Source organism: Helianthus annuus, chromosome 17, assembly GCF_002127325.2.
Source record: "Helianthus annuus cultivar XRQ/B chromosome 17, HanXRQr2.0-SUNRISE, whole genome shotgun sequence".
Taxonomy (NCBI): Eukaryota; Viridiplantae; Streptophyta; class Magnoliopsida; order Asterales; family Asteraceae; genus Helianthus; species Helianthus annuus.
The window spans coordinates 9,076,280-9,097,042 of record NC_035449.2 but is presented as its reverse complement, the minus strand read 5'-3'; the positions used below and the strand labels follow the sequence as shown (position 1 = coordinate 9,097,042).

The 20,763-nt window shown below is 38.2% G+C and overlaps 2 protein-coding genes across 4 annotated transcripts; one reads left to right on the top strand and one right to left on the bottom strand.

The window, feature by feature from the left end:
• Window positions 1-502: 502 nt before the first annotated feature.
• Window positions 503-4,200, bottom strand: LOC110921308 (short-chain dehydrogenase/reductase 2b). 3 transcript variants are annotated; one of them, XM_022165602.2, is made up of 7 exons: window positions 3,980-4,200; window positions 3,523-3,640; window positions 3,372-3,425; window positions 2,628-2,871; window positions 1,737-1,805; window positions 1,433-1,621; window positions 503-1,066 (listed from the first exon to the last, which is right to left on the bottom strand). In XM_022165602.2, the coding sequence occupies exons 3-7, from the start codon at window positions 3,383-3,385 to the stop codon at window positions 683-685; spliced, it is 900 nt and encodes a 299-aa protein (XP_022021294.1). In that variant the 5' UTR covers window positions 3,386-3,425; window positions 3,523-3,640; window positions 3,980-4,200; the 3' UTR covers window positions 503-682. The 3 variants fall into 3 exon arrangements, with proteins under 3 accessions (XP_022021294.1, XP_022021293.1, XP_035842547.1); XM_022165601.2 differs by having other exon boundaries at window positions 3,523-3,626; XM_035986654.1 differs by having other exon boundaries at window positions 3,523-3,598.
• A 6,933-nt stretch (window positions 4,201-11,133) lies between these two features.
• On the top strand, window positions 11,134-20,307 carry LOC110926530 (alpha-glucosidase 2). The gene is made up of 23 exons (XM_022170314.2): window positions 11,134-11,369; window positions 12,295-12,580; window positions 12,681-12,749; window positions 13,560-13,697; window positions 13,792-13,909; window positions 13,994-14,076; window positions 14,553-14,648; window positions 14,746-14,914; window positions 14,988-15,130; window positions 15,226-15,312; window positions 15,414-15,599; window positions 15,689-15,856; window positions 16,628-16,748; window positions 16,827-16,896; window positions 16,976-17,063; window positions 17,153-17,273; window positions 17,381-17,574; window positions 17,663-17,771; window positions 18,241-18,396; window positions 18,896-18,998; window positions 19,086-19,259; window positions 19,743-19,888; window positions 19,977-20,307. The coding sequence occupies exons 1-23, from the start codon at window positions 11,236-11,238 to the stop codon at window positions 20,168-20,170; spliced, it is 3,153 nt and encodes a 1,050-aa protein (XP_022026006.1). The 5' UTR covers window positions 11,134-11,235; the 3' UTR covers window positions 20,171-20,307.
• The last annotated feature ends 456 nt before the right edge of the window (window positions 20,308-20,763 follow it).

Genomic DNA, 20,763 nt, shown 5'->3' with positions numbered 1-20,763 from the left:
ACGAGATTCCACCATAAATCTACGATGGAACATGCCACAGATATCTACCTTTGGGTACACAACCTTGTGCTTTGCAGTTTGCACTTAGCTGCATCCAAAATCCCATTTTTTATTTTCCCTTATGCTTAGAAATCAAATTGTGTGTGACTGAAAGTTGAATATTCTTAACCAGTTACTTAAACATATCATTCACACACATTATCTCAAAACGGGTGGTCGAAAAGGCAAAGCAAAAGGAAGCAAATTAAACCGGTTGTTGGTCTCCTATGATTAGTGGAGGATCCATGAATTATTTTCTAGGAGTGCGAACGAGGAGTTCAACCAAATTTTAAGGGGTGCGATGTGGATTTTTGCTTATAAAATACACACAAAAAAAAAAAAAAAAAAAAAAATTAAGGGCGCGTCCGCCCACCCAAGTCTTCCCTTGGGTCCGCCCCTGCCTATGACACACTCGCAATTTGGCCGTCACTAAATGTAAGAGACATGGTGCAAATCCCTAGAGTAAATGTTACAGAAATTTGGATTAACCACTCTAAGAATTAGCAATATTGGCTTTATTTTTCGTTTATTTGTTCATAAGTGTCCCAGTAAAAAAAAGACTAGGGTGTTACTCTTGTTTCGATTTTATATAATGCACATAAAACCCTTTCGTGACACCATAGGTCCGTTCTCTACATGGTGTCTATGTAAATGGAGCTATTTCCATTTTGTTAAAGTACACACCAGATGGTCCATCATCCGGCAACAAAGCAACCCTTACCACTGTATTCGCGGCTTCTTCTACAGTATGGATTCCAGTACGAGATGTCATATCTGTTGGCACATACCCGGGGTGCACCGCATTAACAAGTATATTGTTTTGAAACTTTCTTGCCATCAGTCTGGTATAAGCATTAAGAGCTGCTTTCGAAACTTTATAAGCAGAGACGGTCAAAGGCCATCCATTCTCCCGCAACTTAGCATCCTTTAAGTCCCTCAAAAACCATTCAACAATCTCGTCTATCCTTGCCTCGGTTAAGTTTTCGATATCAAGAAACTCTTGTTTCAACTGCTCATTGTGAAACCACTAAAAAAGAAAAGATTTGTCATCAGTCACTCATTATATATCTCATTCTCAACTGAATATGAATAATAATTAGAGTAAACTTCCGTTTTGCTCCCTATGGTTTGGTCACTTTAACGGTTTTGCTCCAAACCTTTAAAAATAGCCATTTTACTCCCTGATGTTTCGGTTTTTTTGCCAGTTTGCTCCCCGCCTCTAACTCCATCCAAATTGTTTGTTTTTCCATTTTGCTCCCCGCAGGGAGCAAACTGGCAACAAAACCAAAACATCAGGGAGTAAAATGGCTATTTTTAAAGGTTTGGGGCAAAACCGTTAAAGTGACCAAACCACAGGGAGCAAAACAGAAGTTTACTCTAATAACTAACTTACGCGCATCTCTCCGTAAGTAGAGGTAACATTCACAATTCTTGGCGATTTAGAGAGTTGGAGAAGAGGAACAAGTGTCTCTGTAACTCTTTTGGTTCCATAATAATTTATATCCAAACATTCTTTTCCCATAGCATAAGGTTCCTCTAAAATGCCCGTTAAATTATCGACATTCTCATCGGTCACTTGCCTCTAGTTGTATACCATCACATAAAGCTTGTAACAAGTTAATTTGCAGGGAAAACAAAATGGAATTGAAAAAAAGATATGATTATTTACAGAAATGTATATATAGAGGAATGCTTACAAATGCTCCTCCATCTTTAAACTTCTTTTCATCAACGTCGATAATGCCGAATTCTGCTGCATTATTTACCTGTATACAAGATTTTTATTTTATATTGAATTAGAAATACGATTTTTAGTTTATAGTGAACTAAAAAATACGATTATTGAACAAAGTGAGAGTTGTAAGGTCTTGGATTCAAGTCTCGGAAGCAAGAAATTCGTCGTTAAGAAATGAAATCTTCATTTTATAGTGAATTAAAAATATGAGTATTGAACAAAATGAGAGTTAGATATCTCTAAAGTGTGAGGTATTGGGTTCAAGTCTCACAATGAGCAAAAAAATCGCCGTTAAAAATGATATTTTATAGTGAATTAAAAACACGATATCTTTAGCTATTTATTGCATTTATAAAAAAATGATGTCTTTATTTTTTATTGCATTTGTAAAAAGATAATATCTTTATTTTTTTTCCACAACACGTGTTGATAACTTATGTTTTAGACTATGTGTACTCGAGCCTTATATCGCGCCATAGCCCCCCAAAACGCCCCAAAGCACTCTTGTAATTTCTGGTTGTCTTATTAGATTCCGTGTTCCAGGTTATATTAGCTTTTTAGCCGGGTTATATATAACCAGGGGCGGTTCTTAATGGTGCTGTGACAGGGCCACGGCCCGGGCAAGTTTTTCGGCCGTAGTGCTAATTTTCCGCATTTCGATCGAAATATTTTATATATACTATGTTTGGCCCAGGCTTGCCCGGGCTTTTTTTAGTGCCCGTGTCTTTCGGCCCTGGCACGTTCAACGGCCAAGATCCGCCACTGTATATAACCCGCGTGTAGAACACATGAATCATGTTAGAGATATAAAGAAAGTTCACTTTACATGTCAATATGTGGATCCTTTACCTACCAAGATATCGAGTTTTTTGAAGTGCGTTTCAATGAATGTAACCAAATTTGCTATGCTTGTTGCATCTTTGATGTCAAGCTGGTGAAAAACGACATTCAGGATGCCAGAAGCGTTGAGTTTTTCTACAGCTTCAACCCCTCGATTTTCATTTCTAGCTGTTAATACGACTTGAACCCCATTTATAGCTAGCTGGCGACATATTTCAAATCCAATCCCTTTATTTCCTCCCGTAACAACTGCACATCTGAAATTCAATTCAAAAACTAAATAATATAACAACTTATTATCTTCAACAGAACTATTTATGAAAGAATATGAAGAGTTAATAGCCAAAATGGTGCCTGAGGTTTGCTCACTTTTGCCACTTTAGTCCAAAATCCAAAATTTTTAAATCTGGGTCCCTGAGGTTTGCATTTTGTTGCCATTTTAGTCCAAATTTCAAAAACTCCCTTTTTTTACTGTTACAACCAACCTATATTGTCCTTTTGTGCAGGGGTATTTTGGTCATTTTTATGAGTTATTATAACAAACTCAGATCAAGAACCCAGAATACCGCTGCGCAGAAGGACAAAGTAGGCTGGTTGCAACAGTAAAAAAAACAGGTTTTTGAAATTTGGACTAAAATGGCAACAAAATGCAAACCTCAGGGACCCAGATTTAAAAATTTTAAATTTTGGACTAAAGTGGCAAAAGTGAGCAAACCTCAGGGACCATTTTGACGATTAACTCGAATACGAAATATACCTTGTCTCCTCCATTATAGCATATGGAGTGGGATAATAATAAGAAGAAGAAAACCTGATATCAAAAAGGTTTTTGGTCATCCACCAAATTTTGTGAAGGTTATCCCAAATGGAGTAAATATGTGGCTCATGAAAAAAGAAGTCATGCTTACTAATACTTGGGTGCTGTTTGTTTTTTCAGAGGTAAAACGTCTGCAGTCTGCGGACCACATCTGCAAACATCTGTAGCTGAAGAGATGGATCAAACCTCTGCAGTCTACAAGAAGAAGACTGTTTGTTCTATAACAAACCCATATGATATAAAGATCTTACATTTGTTTACTAGAATTAAGCATAAAGGCTAATCAATCCAAAACCACCAATTCTGACTAAAAAAAACTTAACATACAAAGATCTGACATTTGTTTACTAGAATTAAGCATAACTTATCAGCTATACAGTATACAACAACTGGGTATGTATAAAAAAAAATCAATTAAATATGAATACAAAATAACTTCAACAAATTAGAATGCAAATGCACATATAAGTGTACAAGTAAGAAATTAAGCAGTGGAATACGGATTACTATATGGATTTAACTGAAACTATCATAATTTAATTGATTACCAGCGAGGATCCAAACAAAGATAACGACTAGAAGGGAAGCAGAGCCATAAACACCGAGAATGATGGATTGAGAGAGTATAATCGGAACATAATCCGGTAAGTTGCAGGAGCGGAGGGAAGATGTGTTGTCGGCGGTGAAGGCGGAGGTGGGAGAGGTGATGTCGGGCAACGAGAGGAGGGGGAGGAGAGATGTGGTGCCAAGAAACAAAGAATACAAGATTATTAGCTAAAATACGGAACAAATATCATCTTAATTTATTTTTGAGTGAATTGCAAGTTTTGTCCTTTATTTTTAGGCCATTTTACAAGTTTTGTTCTTTATGTTTAAAATTGACGAGTTTTGTCCTTTATGTTTGAAAATCAAGCACGTTTTACCTTTTGGGGCAAAACGTGCTTGATTTTTAAGGACAAAACGTGCTTGATTTTTTAAACATAAAGGACAAAACGTGCTTGATTTTTAAACATAAAGGACAAAATGTGCTTGATTTTTAAGGCCCAAAGGGTAAAACGTGCTTGATTTTTAAACATAAAGGACAAAACTCGTCAAATTTAAACATAAAGGACAAAACTTGCAAAATGGCCTAAAGATAAAGGACAAAACTTGCAATTCACTCTTTATTTTTAAATCTCCTTACCCAAGAATAATCTTTTAGGATTAGGATCAAATACAAAGGATCCTAATTGTAAGAAGTGTAAGAAGGATTTATAGAGTGACAAGTGTCCAATAACCTAAAAAAACCCACTACACAATAAAACCTCACTACAAAAAAAAAAAAAAAAAAAAAAAAAAAAAAAAAAAACCTTAAACATCCACCACCACCAAAAACCTAAACCCCCCCCCCCTCCCCCGACATCACCCACCCTAAAAAAAAAGAAATTTTTTTTTTTTGCCGAGGGGGTGGGGGTGGGGGTTTAGGTTTTTGGGTGGGGGTGGGTGTTTAGTTTTTTTTAGATTTTTTTTTAGGTTTTTGGGGGGTGGGGGGGTTAGGTTTTTTTAGGTTTTTGGGGGGTGGGGGGGTTAGTTTTTTTTTGGGTTTTTTTTTTTTTTTGGGGGGGGGGGGGTTAGGTTTTTTGGGGGCTTTTTGGTAAGGTATAGTTTTTTTTTTTTTTTGTTTTTTTTGCCGGGGGGGGGGGGTTAGGTTTTTGGGTGGTGGTGGGGTGGGGTGGGGTGGGTGTTTAGGTTTTTGGTGGTGATGTAGTGGGTTTAGTTTTAGGTTATTGGACACTTGTCACTCTATAAATCCTTCATACACTTTTTACAATTAAAAGCCTTTGTAGAATAACTTGACCCTAATCTTTTATATTTGATTTTTCTTTGTTTGTATGTTCTAAAGAGAATTCAGAGTTTTGCTTATAATAGGAACTAGATTATAACCCCGTGTATTACATGGGGTTGAATAAATTATATATTAATAATAAAACAATATATCTTTAAAAACCTCATTTTTTTAAAACCACATGTATTACACGGGTTGAATACATGTAATATTGTTTACCAAATAATAAAATAATACATCTTTAAAAAACCTAATTTATTACACAGGTTGAATAAATGTAATTTTATATACCAAATAATAAAAAATTATAGCCTTAAAAAACCCCATGTATTGTACGAATTGAATAAATCTAATTTTATATATCAAATAATAAAAAGTTATATCTAAAAAAACCTCATCCATTACATGGGTCGAGTAGATGTAATTTTATATAGTGAAAATAAAAATAGTTAATATATTAATACAAAGTTTAGTTTTCGTGATAAAAATAGATTATTCTGTTGTTGCGAAATTTGTTGACGAAGTCTAAATAAATTTGACTCTTTATTTAAAACTACGTAAATGTATAAATGATAAATAATATTAGTTAATTTTATTTTAAGTTTCGTAAAATCTATTTGATACCAAACTAAACAAAACGTTCAAATATAATTAGTTCAAATAAATAATATTATAAAGAGTAAATTACGATTTTGGCCTCTGTGGTTATATCACTTTTACCCTTTTGGCCCAAAAAAGAACTTTTTAACATCTGAGCCCCCAACGTTTTTTTTCTAACCATTTTGGCCCCTAAAAGTAAATGGATGAGGTTAGTGTTAGGGGCCAAAAGGGTTAGAAAAAAAGACGTTGGGTGCTCAGATGTTAAAAAAAAATTGGGCTAAAATGATTCAAATAAATAATATTATAAAGAGTAAATTACGATTTTGGCCCCTGTGGTTATATCACTTTTACCCTTTTGGCCCAAAAAAGAACTTTTTAACATCTGAGCCCCCAACGTTTTTTTTTAAACTCTTTTGGCCCCTAAAAGTAAATGGATGAGGTTAGTGTTAGGGGCCAAAAGGGTTAGAAAAAAAGACGTTGGGTGCTCAGATGTTAAAAAAAAATTTGGGCTAAAAGGGTAAAAGTGATATAACCATAGGGGTCAAAATCGTAATTTACTCTATTATAAATGTGACGGAGATTAAACTAAATAATAATTATCCATAAGATATTAAACTAATAATATTTAGTAGGAAGGTTATCTATAATATAAGATATTAAATTAAGTAATATTTAGTAAGAGGGTTATCTATAATTAATTAGAAGAGATTAAATTAAAATAATAATTATCTATAAGAGATGGTCTAATATGATGACAAGTGTCCCGAAAGTGGTTTCTTTTATTATATAGTATAGATTCAACTAAATTATCAATGTGTAAGCAATTATTTAATTCTATAATATTTACATCAAGTATATTTAGTATTATTTTAAATTAGTTATATATATATATATAGAGAGAGAGAGGGGTGAAGAAAAGTGGGTGAAAACTGACTTAGAAAACTTGAAAATATTCTTTCTTGCTTGGAATTCTTGAGAGGATTAGAGAGTCTCAGAGTAGATTAGTGTGTGGAAAGTGTTTAGGAGGTGGTGGAGGCTTGTATTTATAAGTGGGGATTAGGGTTTAGGAATTAATGAATGTGGAAGGTGATTGGAGGAGAAAGGAGGCGGGGAAGGGTGAAATATGATTGACTTAAAAAAGTGGAAGGTGATTGGAGGAGAAATGAGGTGGAGAAGAGTGAAATATGATTGGTTTAAAAAGGGGTGGAATGTGATCGGAGGAGAAAGAAAGTGGAAAAGCTTTTGGTTTTGCTCACTTTTAGTCCTTGCAATTTGTAACTAGGTTATTTTATGCCGTTTTCTTGTATTTTAACTCGCTTAAGTATATTAAAATGTAACAACGTATTAAATAAGTATAAAGCGCGTATAGTTATAAACACAAGTATTGTAAGTATCAGTTTCGCGTATAAATATGCATTCAAGATTTTAGCGTATAATACAATTATGGTAACACGTATATGTATAAAATAGAATTTCATTAGGATTAAAGCCTCGGATTACAAGATTGGAAAGGAAATACTGATACACTTTCTAAATAAGGAAAGTATAAAAATGCGGAGCGTTACAGTAGATTTGAGCGAAAACGAATTCCGTTGCTACGATTCTGAGCCTATTCATATTGTTTTGGTTTTTATGCTTATATTTTGCTTTTAATTTGTATAAGAATTTTGTATTTCCTTGATCATATGTAGTTTGTATGCAGATTGGAATCTGAAAAACATGGCGATTGTCATTGGTAGAAGTTTGGAAGTACTCTTTTGGTTAGTTTTTGGTTATCTGGTCGATGATGGTGAGATCAACCTCATGTGAGATGTTTTTCTTATTGGTTATGTTGCCTTTGCTGTTGGCTTTTGGGTTTCGATGAGGTAATTGGCTTTGATAGTTTGTTTTTTTGTATTCATGATGTCTGCGACGTCACACGTACAGATATAATTCTAGTTATATATATTTTTTTTTGCAAATAAATATATGTTTTTCATTCATATTTGCCAAGTTACATCAAAACAAAAGGTAGACGGGCAACAAGCTGCGCCGCCACCCCTTTCTGAATGGCAAACCCTAATCTGCCAAAGACAAAATATCGTCCCCTTGGTGCCGAGCAATTGTTGTGGATGACCCGTTGGACCCTGGTCAGGAATTGGATAGCTTCTGGCGCTAGAGAGCCAAATGTGTCAAAGGCAAAAGGGACAAAAACATGCTGGTTCTCTGCACAAGCTTTAGCGTGCTTGTCAACTTTCTTCGATTCTGCCTTTCTTGCTGCTTGATCAGCTACAAACCCGTTTTCCCTTAAGCCAACCAGAGGGGAAACCCCCGTGAGGTCAACACAAGCGTGTTTCCCCCTAGCCCAACCAAAAATGAGCAGATCTGCTGGTCGCAGAGTAGATCTCCCTTCCATGGGGTCCGTAAGGAAATTCACAGGAGCCTCTTTCTTAGCTGAAATCCCAGCTCTTCTCAGGATGTCCCACAAAACATCTCGTACCCAGTCATGCCGATATTTGAACCCAGGGAGCTCTTTACAATGCACTGCGTGCTCTCCGTATTTATCCATACAAGCTTTACGGCATATTGGGCACGTTTCATCTTCTGGATACATAGGGATCATCAGCCGGTATTTAAGGATTGCTCTGTATTCTACTGCTGACATACATTGTCCCAGCCCCTCAATTGGGATAACGGTTAGAAAATCCTGAGCATGGGGACCCTTCAGGCACTCCCACACCGCCCTTTGGCGAGGTGACAAATCAAAATTTTCTCCCAGTCTTTGAGCGATTTTGCTAAACAGAGCATTCGCCAAAGTTGTTTGTGGTTTCGAGGGGGCGGTGTCCTTTTTAGAGAAACCGCTGGTATCAAAGTCTGGGAGATAGACATTTAAGCGTTCAAGCGCCTGCAGATAGTCCACGTCGAGCTCGACAACCCCACTGTTCCGAAGGATATGATCCTGTAATTCCCAAGACTGAGCTCTGGACGCCACAAAAGCATAAACCCCGACATCTCGAGCTGAGAGCAGACCCAAACCACCTAGACGCATTGGCAGGGATGCCAAACGCCATTGGAGGTCCCCAAAGAATGGGCCACCACCTACGACTATGTCTTCTATAGCCTCTCGGAGGCCATCATCGAACCGGGATGATGCATCCTCCATCAAATAAGGTTGACAAGTTCGTAGCCCGAAAAGTAACTTAGCAACCCCCATGCACGATCTTAGCAGAAGGAGTTCACATTGAGGGTCCCTAAGGCATGGCAAGAGTTTCATGAGTTCAACCGCCCCCTTCGCCCGCCGCCCTGCCAACTCGCCAATGAAGCTAGGGTCACGGCTAACAGCGCCACCCAGCAGCTTAACCCCCCTCTCTGGTCTGCCAATCCCTTTCGGGAAAAGCCCGTCCTGAAGTTTCTGCCCATCACATGTCGGCCAATATACCTCTATTTTCTTAATGTTGAGGTAAAGTCCTAGGGATGGCCCTTCCTCGTTAGTAATGTCTAAGGCCCTAGCAACCTCCGTCGCATTGCCAATAATCGTCCCATCATCCAAGTACCAAGCATGAAACGGGAGGTTACATCGGTCCACACCCTGAGAATGAGTGGGTGTAAGGCAAGAGAAAAGAGAAGGGGCCCCAAGGGATCCCCTTGTTGCACTCCAGTAGTAGCCCCAATACACTCATTACCAACATACAACCGGGCAGGCTGGGCGTACAGGAATTGAACCCATCGATAGATTGACGGGCAATGTTGATGAACCTCTTTCAGAAAGGTTGTGCGGTCAACCGTGTTGAACGCATTCGAGAAGTCCACAGTAAGCAAGGCTAAGGAACCATCAGCATGAAAGGAGTTGAGAAACATGTTCGCACTGTGAAGCACCGCCTCTGCACTGTTTGACATCCCCACCCCAAACTGAAAGTCTCCCAAGTACCGAGCCATGTTTTTCCCAACCTTCTTCATTGCCACCTTGGAAACCAACCTTCGCCATATACCTCCCACAGCGATAGGTCGAATTCCTTTATCGGGTTTCAGTAACGGGGTAAGGGGGGCTGAGGCAACAAACTCTGCTAGCACCTTAGGGCAGGATCCTCCAAGCCATAAGTTGACAACTTCAGTAATGGCCGTTAGCAAACCCGAGGAAGCCATTGATCCCTCACCCCCGATAGCATCTAACAAGTGTTGGGCTCGCATCCCGTCCCTACCACACGATGTCCCTTTAGGAAAGGATCAGATACATTTGAGCACGCACTCGTCATCAACAACAAGAGTGGGTTGAGCGTGAGGGTTGGGAGGCAAGGAAGGGGGCGCCACCACAGGGTGTTTATCAATAAGAGCTTTCAAGGTCGAATCACATAGAGGGGCGACTCCACTGGAGCTTAGGACCTTAACCGCAGCCGTAAAATGTCCATCCCTAACTTTTTCGGAGACATTGCTTAATATTAGGGTCCATATCTTTGTCTCCCTCCGTCCTGCATTCTCTCCTAAGAGTCCCCGCCTCCCCCACGCTATCCAATAGGGACGAGACCAATTCATCAAAACCAGACCCATCTTTCCAAATTGTAAGCGCATGCAGGATGTTATTACACTGCAAAGATTTCCTGTTCCCTGATCTTCGTTCTTGTCGGGAGGACGGTCTGACCACCCGTAAGGTGCAACGCGGCAACAAAAGTAATTGGACCCAATTGTCGACTGATCCTGGTGACACAACCACTTTACGCAATGCACCTGTTAAAACCTGAGCAAACATCAGCCGACAACTGGGAGGAATGCTTTTGACAGTCTGAATAGGGAGGGAAAAAACTCGCTCGAGGAGGTTAACACCACCCCCGACCGTTGCTGGGTGACATGAGCTTGTGTCAACTACCACTTGACATGGTTCCCGGATCCCAACGATGAAATCTTCCACGTCCCCCGAGACTATGGCAAACGACACGACCTCATCATCATGCTTGCACCCTCTACTGAGAGCATGCATGACCATGCAGCGGCCACACAACCATTTGTCTCCTGCTCTAAGAACTTCCCCAACGTCCAAAAAGAGGTTTGTGGGTCCTCCACTGCAGCGCAGTGGTTGTTCCCATCTCGGTGAAGGCTTGGCCCGGGGTTTTACTCGGGTTCGAGTCGAAGGGGGGCCCAGTTTTACCTATTCCACGGGGTTTCTGCGCATCAGGGGTATGCTACGCTTTCTAGCGGTGGTCGAGTAGTTGGCATTTGGACATAGCTCCGAAAGGATAGGTTTACACGTGGAAAGCAGTTAGCCGTTAAAAAAAAAATACTATGGTTTGTCCTTCACACGTGTTTGAGGAACATCTGATTTTTATTTTGAACAATCATACATCTGTTAATAGTCTGTTCCCAATGTCGTATTACATGGTCCGATTATAAATAACAGTAGCAGCACAAATGAGAGTAATCATAACCGGCAGACTCTCAATTCACACATTTCCCACTTCAATTTCCACCCCTACTTGTCTCATCCCCAACAAATTTGTGAAGAACACCAATTCAATTTCTCACAATTTCAGTAATCCCCTCAGGTACCGATTCATATCCTCAATTTGTCATTTATTTTCGCATCAAACATATTAAGGGTTTGGATAGATTGTTTCATTGTTTCATAAAAACTTGAATTTAGCTTATTGTTTATGCATATAATAATCTTGATGTTAATATGGACAACAATTGATTTCTGATCATGTAATCTTGAATTTGTGGTCAACCCCTTTTTTAAAAATTGTTTTTTTTTTTTTATTGTATCAGATACTGTTTAGTGAACTATAAAGTGTGAGTTGATTGTGGTATGAGTTTAGGGGGGTGTGTGTGTGTGGGTGGGGGGGGGGGGTGGAAGTGCACTAAATTTAACGTTATTTTACTAATTTCGTGAAAATAACGTTAAAAGGGGATGGTTAATCATGCATCATGTGGTGGCGTTGATAGCCGAAAGAGACAAAAGGGTACATGCACTAATCGGCCTTTGTCCCGATTGTTGAGTGTTATGTGCCTTGTGTCCAAGGCTTGATGCAAAACTACTATCGAGCCGGGGGTCTCACTGGAAGCAGCCTCTCTATTCCTACGGGGTAGAGGTAAGGCTGTCTACATCTTACCCTCCTCAGACCCTACCTTAGCTTTGCTATTGATGGATTTACCGAGTATGATGATGATGATGATGTTTTATAGAAACAATAATAAGAACACAAGTCACATAATTATTATTAGGGTGTAACATTATTATGCATATGAAAATCTTGAATCTTGATGTTAATATGGACCACTATTGATTTCGAATCATGTAATCTTGAATTTGTGATCTTGTGGTCAAATCCTTTAATAAAAGGTTTTTTTTTTTTTTTTTTTTTTTTTTTTTTTTTTGTATCAGATAGTATTTAGTGAACTATATAGGGGTGTGAGTTGATTGCGGGATGAAATTAAGTAATTAACTGAATGAGGTTAACTGTTTTGTAGAAACAACAATAAGAACACAAGATACAGAATCTTATTAGGGTGTAAGATGGGAGAGAGTGCAGGGACATCTATGGAGGTCAAACCTGGTCAAATGGTGTACGAACCGATTCTTGAAGAAGGTGTTTTCAGGTTTGATTGTTCGGCTGATGCTAGAAACTCATCGTTTCCCAGTCTTTCTTTTGTTAATCCCAAAGAACGAGACACACCCCTTGTACATATTCACAAAACTCCATCATACATCCCGACTTACGAATTCGTAGCCGATCAACAAATTGTGTATTTTGAGGTTAGCTATACCTTGTTGAATGTTGAATAATAACTTGTGTTTTGTTAGATTTTTTTTTGTGTTTAAGCATCTAATTTAAGGTTATGAATATGGTAATTAGCTTCCGGCAGGAACCTCATTTTATGGAACAGGGGAAGTTAGTGGACAGCTTGAAAGAACAGGCAAAAGGGTTGGTTTTTACTTTTTTTTTCTTCAATTATTTATTTATTTTTTATAAATTAATCATGGTTATAAAAATCCTGACTAGCCTCCGATTAATCGCTAGTCGGAGGTTCACCGAGTAATTTTCATCTAATCAGCAGTAGGCGATCAACAGTGGTCAAATCCAATCCTAATTGACCAAAAATCAGCGGCAGTCTAGCGATTGTGGCCAGATTCTTGATCAAAACCTGTAAATTCTGGCAATTAATCCTATCTACTTGAAAATATGGATCGAAGAAGGTGTTAAACATGTCTACTTAAAAAAATACATATAAAAATGTGTGTATATAACTATAACATATTAAACTAAAAAGAGTAAATTATGTTTTTGGCCCCTGTGGTTATATCATTTTTACTATATTAGTCCAAAATAAGAATTTTTAACATATCTGCCCCCATGGTCTCTATAACTAACCATTTTGGCCCCTAAGTCTAGAGATCATGGGGGCCAAAATGGTTAGTTATAGAGACCATGGGGGCCAAAATGGTTAGACTTAGGGGCCAAAATGGTTAGTTATAGAGACCATGGGGGCAGATATGTTAAAAATTCTTATTTTGGGCTAATATAGTAAAAGTGATATAACCACAGGGGCCAAAAACGTAATTTACTCAACTAAAAATTATATACAAAATTTAATCCCAATTAATCGCTAGTCGTACTTCACCGGCCGACTAGCGCTTAGCGATTCTTATAACCCTGAAATTAATAACTGGACTTGTTTTGTTGGTTTGGGTCGGGTCGGGCCGGGCCGGGTATTGATGAATGCAATAAACACAGGTATTTACATGGAATACTGATGCATGGGGGTATGGAAGTGGAACAACATCGTTATACCAATCGCATCCATGGGTTCTCGCTATTCTTCCTAACGGAGATGCGTTAGGGATTCTCGCTGATACGACAAGACGTTGCGAGGTGATTAATATTTCTCACTCGTGTCACTGTTACATTTTCTGAACATTTTGCTATTATAGTTGTTATACGTGTATTTTTTTTACATACTCAACAGATTGATCTGCGTAAAGAATCGACAGTAAAGCTAATAGCCTCTTCGCCTTATCCTGTGATTACATTTGGTCCGTTTGCGTCCGCAACCAATGTTTTGACATCGTTGTCACACGCAGTTGGTAATTATCCGAACCACAAATGAAATATGATTATAGTTATAACGTTTTTATTTACGGTGACGTCTTTGGTATTTTTGTTGGTAGGAACTGTTTTTATGCCACCAAAGTGGTCACTAGGATATCAACAGTGTCGTTGGAGCTATGACTCTGATACGCGTGTCCGTGAGGTATGTTAAATGTGCTATTAAAATAAAAAGAAGAGTAAATTGCCATTTTAGTCCCTGTGGTTTGGCCCATTTTGCCAGTTTAGTCCAAATGTTTCATTTTTAACACCTGGATCCAAAAAGGTTTCATCGTTGCCATTTTGGTCCAACTGACTTAACTCCATCCATATCTGTTAAAGCTGCCAAGGGCATTTTTGTCATTTCATTTTTCCTGTTAAAGCAATTAAGAAAAAAGGGTTAATAAAAGGAAAAATGAAATGACAAAAATGCCCTTGGCAGCTTTAACAGATATGGATGGAGTTAAGTCAGTTGGATCAAAATGGCAACGATGAAACCTTTTTGGATCCAGATGTTAAAAATGAAACCTTTGGACTAAACTGGCAAAATGGGCCAAACCATAGGGACTAAAATGGCAATTAACTCTAAAAAGAATTTCTAGGTACTGCGTTAAATGTTTATTACTGAGTTAAAATGTGCAGATTGCCAAGACATTCAGAGATAAAGGTATACCATGTGATGTCATATGGATGGATATTGACTACATGGACGGCTTTCGATGTTTCACATTCGACAAGGTATGTACCCTTATTATCGACTATGTTCCACTCGTGATCCAACCGTTACTAAAGGTTTTAGAAACGACGTATCAGTTTCTTTGTATTATTGTTTTAGGAGACTTTTCCTAATCCAAAATCTCTAGCGAATGATCTTCACGCTGCCGGTTTCAAAGCTATTTGGATGCTTGACCCCGGGATCAAGCATGAAAAAGGATACTTCGTTTACGAAAGTGGATCAGAGAAAGACATATGGGTTCAAACAGCAGACAGAAAGCCTTTCGTTGGTACGTTTAATAAATATACCGTTAAAATGATTTATATATCGATTCTCATAAGTTTGTTTCTCCATTAATATAGGAGACGTATGGCCCGGACCGTGTGTTTTCCCTGATTTTACTCAAGAGAAAGCTCGTACATGGTGGGCTAATTTAGTCAAAGATTTTATATCCAACGGTGTGGACGGTATATGGAATGATATGAACGAACCAGCTGTTTTCAAGGTGATGTAATGTTTACAGTTTACGCCATTTGTTTTAAACGTTTTCTTTCTGTATCACTAATTATCATCTCGCTGGTTTTATCGTCCTTTCGTCAGTCGATAACAAAAACGATGCCTGAGAGTAACATTCATAGAGGCGATACTGAACTCGGTGGTCATCAGAATCACTCGCACTATCACAACGTAAGCCGGTTCATTTGTTTTTTCCGTATGTTTATTAAATAATAATTTTTTTTTTTTTTTGTTATTAGTTATTACATATGCTAATGTTTTATCTGATTTAGGTTTACGGCATGCTGATGGCAAAATCGACGTACACAGGGATGAAATTAGCTAACCCAAATAAACGCCCGTTTGTTCTTACGCGCGCGGGGTTTATCGGTAGTCAGAGGTATGCTGCCACGTGGACAGGGGATAATCTTTCTACTTGGGAACATTTACATATGAGCATTTCTATGGTGCTTCAACTGGTAAGGTTATGTTATCGGTTTTTAACTACCGTTGTGTTTTATGTTAGTTAACGTTATTTGAATTTACATTTTGCTTGGTTTCTGTTCAGGGGCTTAGTGGTCAACCGCTTTCCGGGCCAGACATTGGTGGCTTTGCGGGCAATGCAACGCCCAAGTTATTTGGAAGATGGTTCGGTGTTGGAGCTTTGTTTCCGTTCTGTCGTGGGCATTCCGAAAAGGGAACCACTGATCATGAGCCTTGGTCCTTCGGGGAAGAGGTGGGGCCCTTTTCTGACTTAGTTAGTTAAGTTGTAGGTGTATATATATATATGTGTGTGTGTGTGTGTGTGTATAGGATCCGGTTCACCTGAGAACCACCCTGAGTTGTGAGAACTCACGAACCATCGGTGGAAATTCTACTTCCCGTGCGAGTTTTCCAACCAGATTATGCACAAATGTAGATGAACATCTAACTAACACATCTGTCAAAAAAAAAAAAAAGAATTAAAAAAAGGAAAAATTACAAGTTTTGTCCTTTATCTTTATACCACTTTTCAGGCGGTGTCCTTTTTAACGAATGTTGACAGGCGGTGTCCTTTACTAGGTATTTTGTTGCAAGTTTAGTCCTTTACACCCAACCCAGTTAAAAAACCCTGTTAATTGTTGGGTGTAAAGGACTAAACTTGCAACAAAATACTTGGGTAAAGGACTAAACTTGCAACAAAATACCTTAAAAAAATTGTCGAGCCGGCATTTATTGGACATGTAAATTTTCCTTACAATCGTGTAAATTTATTTTACACAACCGCATGACGTCACCCGTAAATTTTTTACGGTGATGTAAATTTTCGCTCCCGACTTTTGTTTTCCTTAAACAGTTGATTTTTTTTTTTGGAAAAAAAAAATTGAAAAAACTATTTTTTTTGGCCTAGTTCTCTCAGTTCTCTCAACTCAAGGTGGTTCTCATTTTACCCTATCCCTATATATATGTGTGTGTGTATCTGATTGCGGTAAATACTTCATCTTCTAATTTTGTGTGCATTTCATAGTGCGAGGAAGTTTGTCGGTTGGCACTAAAGAGGCGGTACCGCCTTATACCACACATATATACACTTTTCTACTTGGCACATACAAAAGGTTTACCTGTGGCAACACCTGCTTTTTTTGCTGGTATGCGTTAATGCTACATTCCGTTTATTAGTGTTTAATTTGACTTTGCGTTGCTTAAACTTCATAATTATTTTGCAGATCCCAAAGACCTCCAATTAAGAACAATTGAAAATTCTTTCCTGTTGGGGCCACTTCTTGTATATGCAAGGTTCTTATAGGGATTATATAATTGTACGTTTGACTTTCGATTCGTAGATATGTAATGATCTGAAGTTGTAATGTGGCAGCACCGTGAGTGAACGTGGGGTGCATCAAATGCAGCATGTGTTGCCTAATGGCACTTGGATGAGTTTTGATTTTGAAGATTCGCATCCCGTAATATAACTTCTAAAAATATTTGTTTGGACGTCTTTTTCGTCTATATAATTGCATTATGTCGGTTTCATATTTTTGTTGCTTTTCAGGATTTACCGGCACTGTATCTGCAAGGCGGATCGATTATACCGTTTGGTCCACCTCATCAACATGTTGGTGAAGCTAATCTAAATGACGATCTTTCGTTGCTTGTCGCTTTGGATGAAAATGGTAACGATATGTGCCTTTGACCCGTTTGAGAATCGACCCGTTCATAATCTTTACGGATCAAAATCGTCTCCTGTAAATAGATTACATAATTGAATTTGTAATTGCAGGTAAAGCTGAGGGTGTTTTCTTTGAAGATGATGGTGATGGCTACGGATATACTAACGGAGGTTATCTCCTAACAACATACATAGCTGAGCTCAAATCTTCGGTTATAACCGTTAGGGTTTCCAAGGCTGAAGGATTGTGGGCGAGGCCAAATCGCCGCTTACATGTACACCTATTATTAGGTGAAGGAGCTATGGTACGGGTTTTATTTGTATCTAATTTTTCTATTTTCTATTTTTATTTTTTTCCATATTGGTTTATTATCTTTTACTTTCCGCTTTCAGGTCGACGCATGGGGTATTGATGGAGAAGATCTGCAGATCGTTATGCCCTCAGAAAACGAAGTGTCGAAACTAATTTTTGCTAGCAAGAATAATTACAAGACCCGCATGGGTAAGTATGCATTTTTAAGATACTTTGTGTATGTTTTCATTAGATATACAATGACAATAAATTCTTTATTATATAATTTAAAAGAGTTAATTGCCTGGATGGTCCCTGTAGTTTCACATTTTTTCACGTTTAGTCCCTACCTTTTGAAAATAGCAGGTATGCTCCCTATGGTTTGTTATTTTGTTACTCGGATAGTCCCCCTGAGTAGATGTCAGTTAGTTTGGAAATAGCAGGTATGCTCCCTATGGTTTGTCATTTTGTTACTCGGATAGTCCCCTGAGTAAATGTCTGGGGACTATCCGAGTAACAAAATGACAAACCATAGGGAGCATACCTGCTATTTCCAAAAGGTGGGGACTAAACGTGAAAAAACATGAAACCACAAGGACCATCCGGGCAATTAACTCTAATTTAAAATGCGGTTGCATCTTGTTGTAATAAACTCCTTATTATATAATTTAAAATGCAGAAACCGCAAAGCTTATTCCGGATGTTGAGAAGCCGTCTGGACCTAAAGGGGTTGAGCTTTCGAGAATTCCTGTCGAAATTAAAAGTGGTGAATGGGCCCTCAAAGTGGTCCCTTGGATCGGAGGCCGAATTATATCTATGGACCACCTTCCTTCAAGTAAATATAATCAACTCGTCACATTTTATTATCGTCCAAACACTTCTATTAACTATAAGATACAAGGTTTATAAAAGCGGAAACGAGTTTCGAGGCGTTTTCACTTCGCCTCACGACGAGGCGAACCGAGGCGTAAGCCCAGGGCGGAATTAAAAAATAAATATAAATATTATATATCTTATAAAAATAGTAATACTAACTAAATTCATCATCAAATTCATCAAAATAATCAAAAAACACATAAAAAAGACATAAATTGCTTGAAATTGACACAAACGCAAAAACATCAAAAACAAATATCTAAAACCCCTGAGGCGCACCTGAGGCGCAGCCTTTTTAGCGCCTCAGCCCCTTCTGAGGCGCATAAACAGTAGAAACCCCCTGAGGCGCGCCTCAGAATCGTTTTTTGGCCGTTTCGCCTTGAGGCGCGCCTCGAGGCGCACGCCTCAACCGTTTTTTAAAACCATGATAAGATACAATAATTTATAATTTGTGACAGAAACTCAATGGCTTCATAGTCGGGTAGAAATGAACGGGTATGAAGAATACAGTGGTACTGAGTACCGTTCCGCTGGTTGTACGGAACAATATACTGTTCTTGAGTAAGTTGATAGTTCATAGTTTAATCCTTTTTTAATCTTGGAAAAACATTTTCTAAATAGTAAAAAATAATAATTCCAATTTTACAGTCGAGATCTTGAGCAGGCGGGAGAGATTGAATCTCTAAAAATGGAAGGTGACGTTGGAGGCGGATTAGCTATTGAAAGAAATATATCGATCTCACGAGATAACCCGAAAGTTTTTAATATTGATTCGAGCCTTGTAGCGTGCAATGTTGGTGCTGGTTCCGGAGGGTTTTCAAGGTCTGTTTTGACAGTATGTTATATTTTTTTTCAGTAAAAGGCCATTTTTGTCCCTGGGCCCGTTTTGCGACTTTCGTCCAAAGGTTTGTTTTTCCGCATCTGGGTCCAAAACGCTTGGTATCTTGCCATTACCATCCAGCTCGTTAACTCCATCCATTTTTCTCGGTTAAGTCAGGGGTATTTCTGTCTTTTTTGTTAACTTAAAGGGCAATTCAGTCATTTTGGGGTGGATTTAGTCTTTTTACATAAAGTGAAAAAGACCGAATTGCCGTTTAAGTTGGCAAAAAAGCGGAAATACCCCTGACTTAATGGAGAAAAATGGATGGAGTTAACGAGCCGGATGCAGAAAAACAAACCTTTGGACGAAATTCGCAAAACTGGCCAAACCTTGGGGACGAAAATCGCATTTTACTCTTTTTTTTTTTGTTAATTTATATAAGTCATTTACGCTAATCTGTGACATATATAATCATAATTTTCTAGGCTTGTTTGTTTAAGAATACATCCAACATTTAGCCTATTGCACCCAACCGAATCTTACATCTCATTTACCTCCATCAACGGGTCCAAACATGACGTATGGCCAGAATCCGGCGAGCAGCTATATGAAGGAGATCTCCGTCCCAACGGTAAAGTTAATAAATTGTTTTTTTTTTTGTTTTATATAAAGTTGATTACTTTTGTGTATATAATAATATACTAATATTATCTGTTCAGGTGAATGGATGCTTGTTGACAAATGCCTTGGGTTGGGTTTGGTCAACAAATTCAACATTGACCAGGTTTACAAGTGTCTTATACACTGGGATTTTGGGACTGTAAATTTGGAGCTTTGGTCGGAAGACAGGCCCGTTTCGAAGCAATCTCCTCTTCGTATTTCTCACAGTTACGAAGTTATGCAGATTCGGTAGTGTTTCGTTGTTATGGCGCAGTATGTACCTGCTGCCTCTAGTGTTGTACTTAACTAGATACTGGATGTAATGATTCCTGAATAAGTGCTCTATATCTCCTTGCATTGCAATAATAATTGATATTGAGCCTTAAAACACATGGTCCGTGGACCAAGATACAAACAGCCCCTCAAGTTTTCAACTTGACCAAAATAGCCCTTCAAATTTCCAACTTAACCAAAACAGCCTATTAGAAAAAAGACAAAACAGTCCATAAAGTTTAAAACTTGACAAAAACAGCCCTTAAACTTTTGAAATTGACATGTATACCTTCTACATTTTCTAAAAACTTTATAAAATATTCAATTGCACCCCTTAAGTTCTAACTTTTCAAACTCACCCCTGTATTTTCATTCTTTAGCTTAAAAGGCAAAAATCTATTTTCTCAGTTGGTCATTTCTATGTACGTGTCGGTGTAAATTCATGTTTCGACGTAAACTGTGTTCGGAAACGAGGCGAGTCAAATATAATACTTTTTCATTCAACAGTATAAATTCGAGTAATTGTATGTTTTGACGCCGCTATCTTGACGCAAAGGTAAGGTGGTTTAGTGG

Bases quoted from the DNA above. Each gene is read 5' to 3' on its own strand.
- LOC110926530 (XM_022170314.2), top strand. From the start codon at position 11,236: ATGAGAGTAATCATAACCGGCAGACTCTCAATTCACACATTTCCCACT. The intron at 11,370-12,294 runs GTACCGATTCAT...ACTGTTTTGTAG, and splicing joins AATTTCAGTAATCCCCTCAG to AAACAACAATAAGAACACAA. The intron at 15,131-15,225 runs GTGATGTAATGT...TCCTTTCGTCAG, and splicing joins ACGAACCAGCTGTTTTCAAG to TCGATAACAAAAACGATGCC.
- LOC110921308 (XM_022165602.2), bottom strand. The intron at 1,806-2,627 runs GTAGGTAAAGGA...TCTTGTATACAG, and splicing joins TCAAAAAACTCGATATCTTG to GTAAATAATGCAGCAGAATT. The intron at 1,067-1,432 runs GTAAGTTAGTTA...TTTCTTTTTTAG, and splicing joins CTACTTACGGAGAGATGCGC to TGGTTTCACAATGAGCAGTT.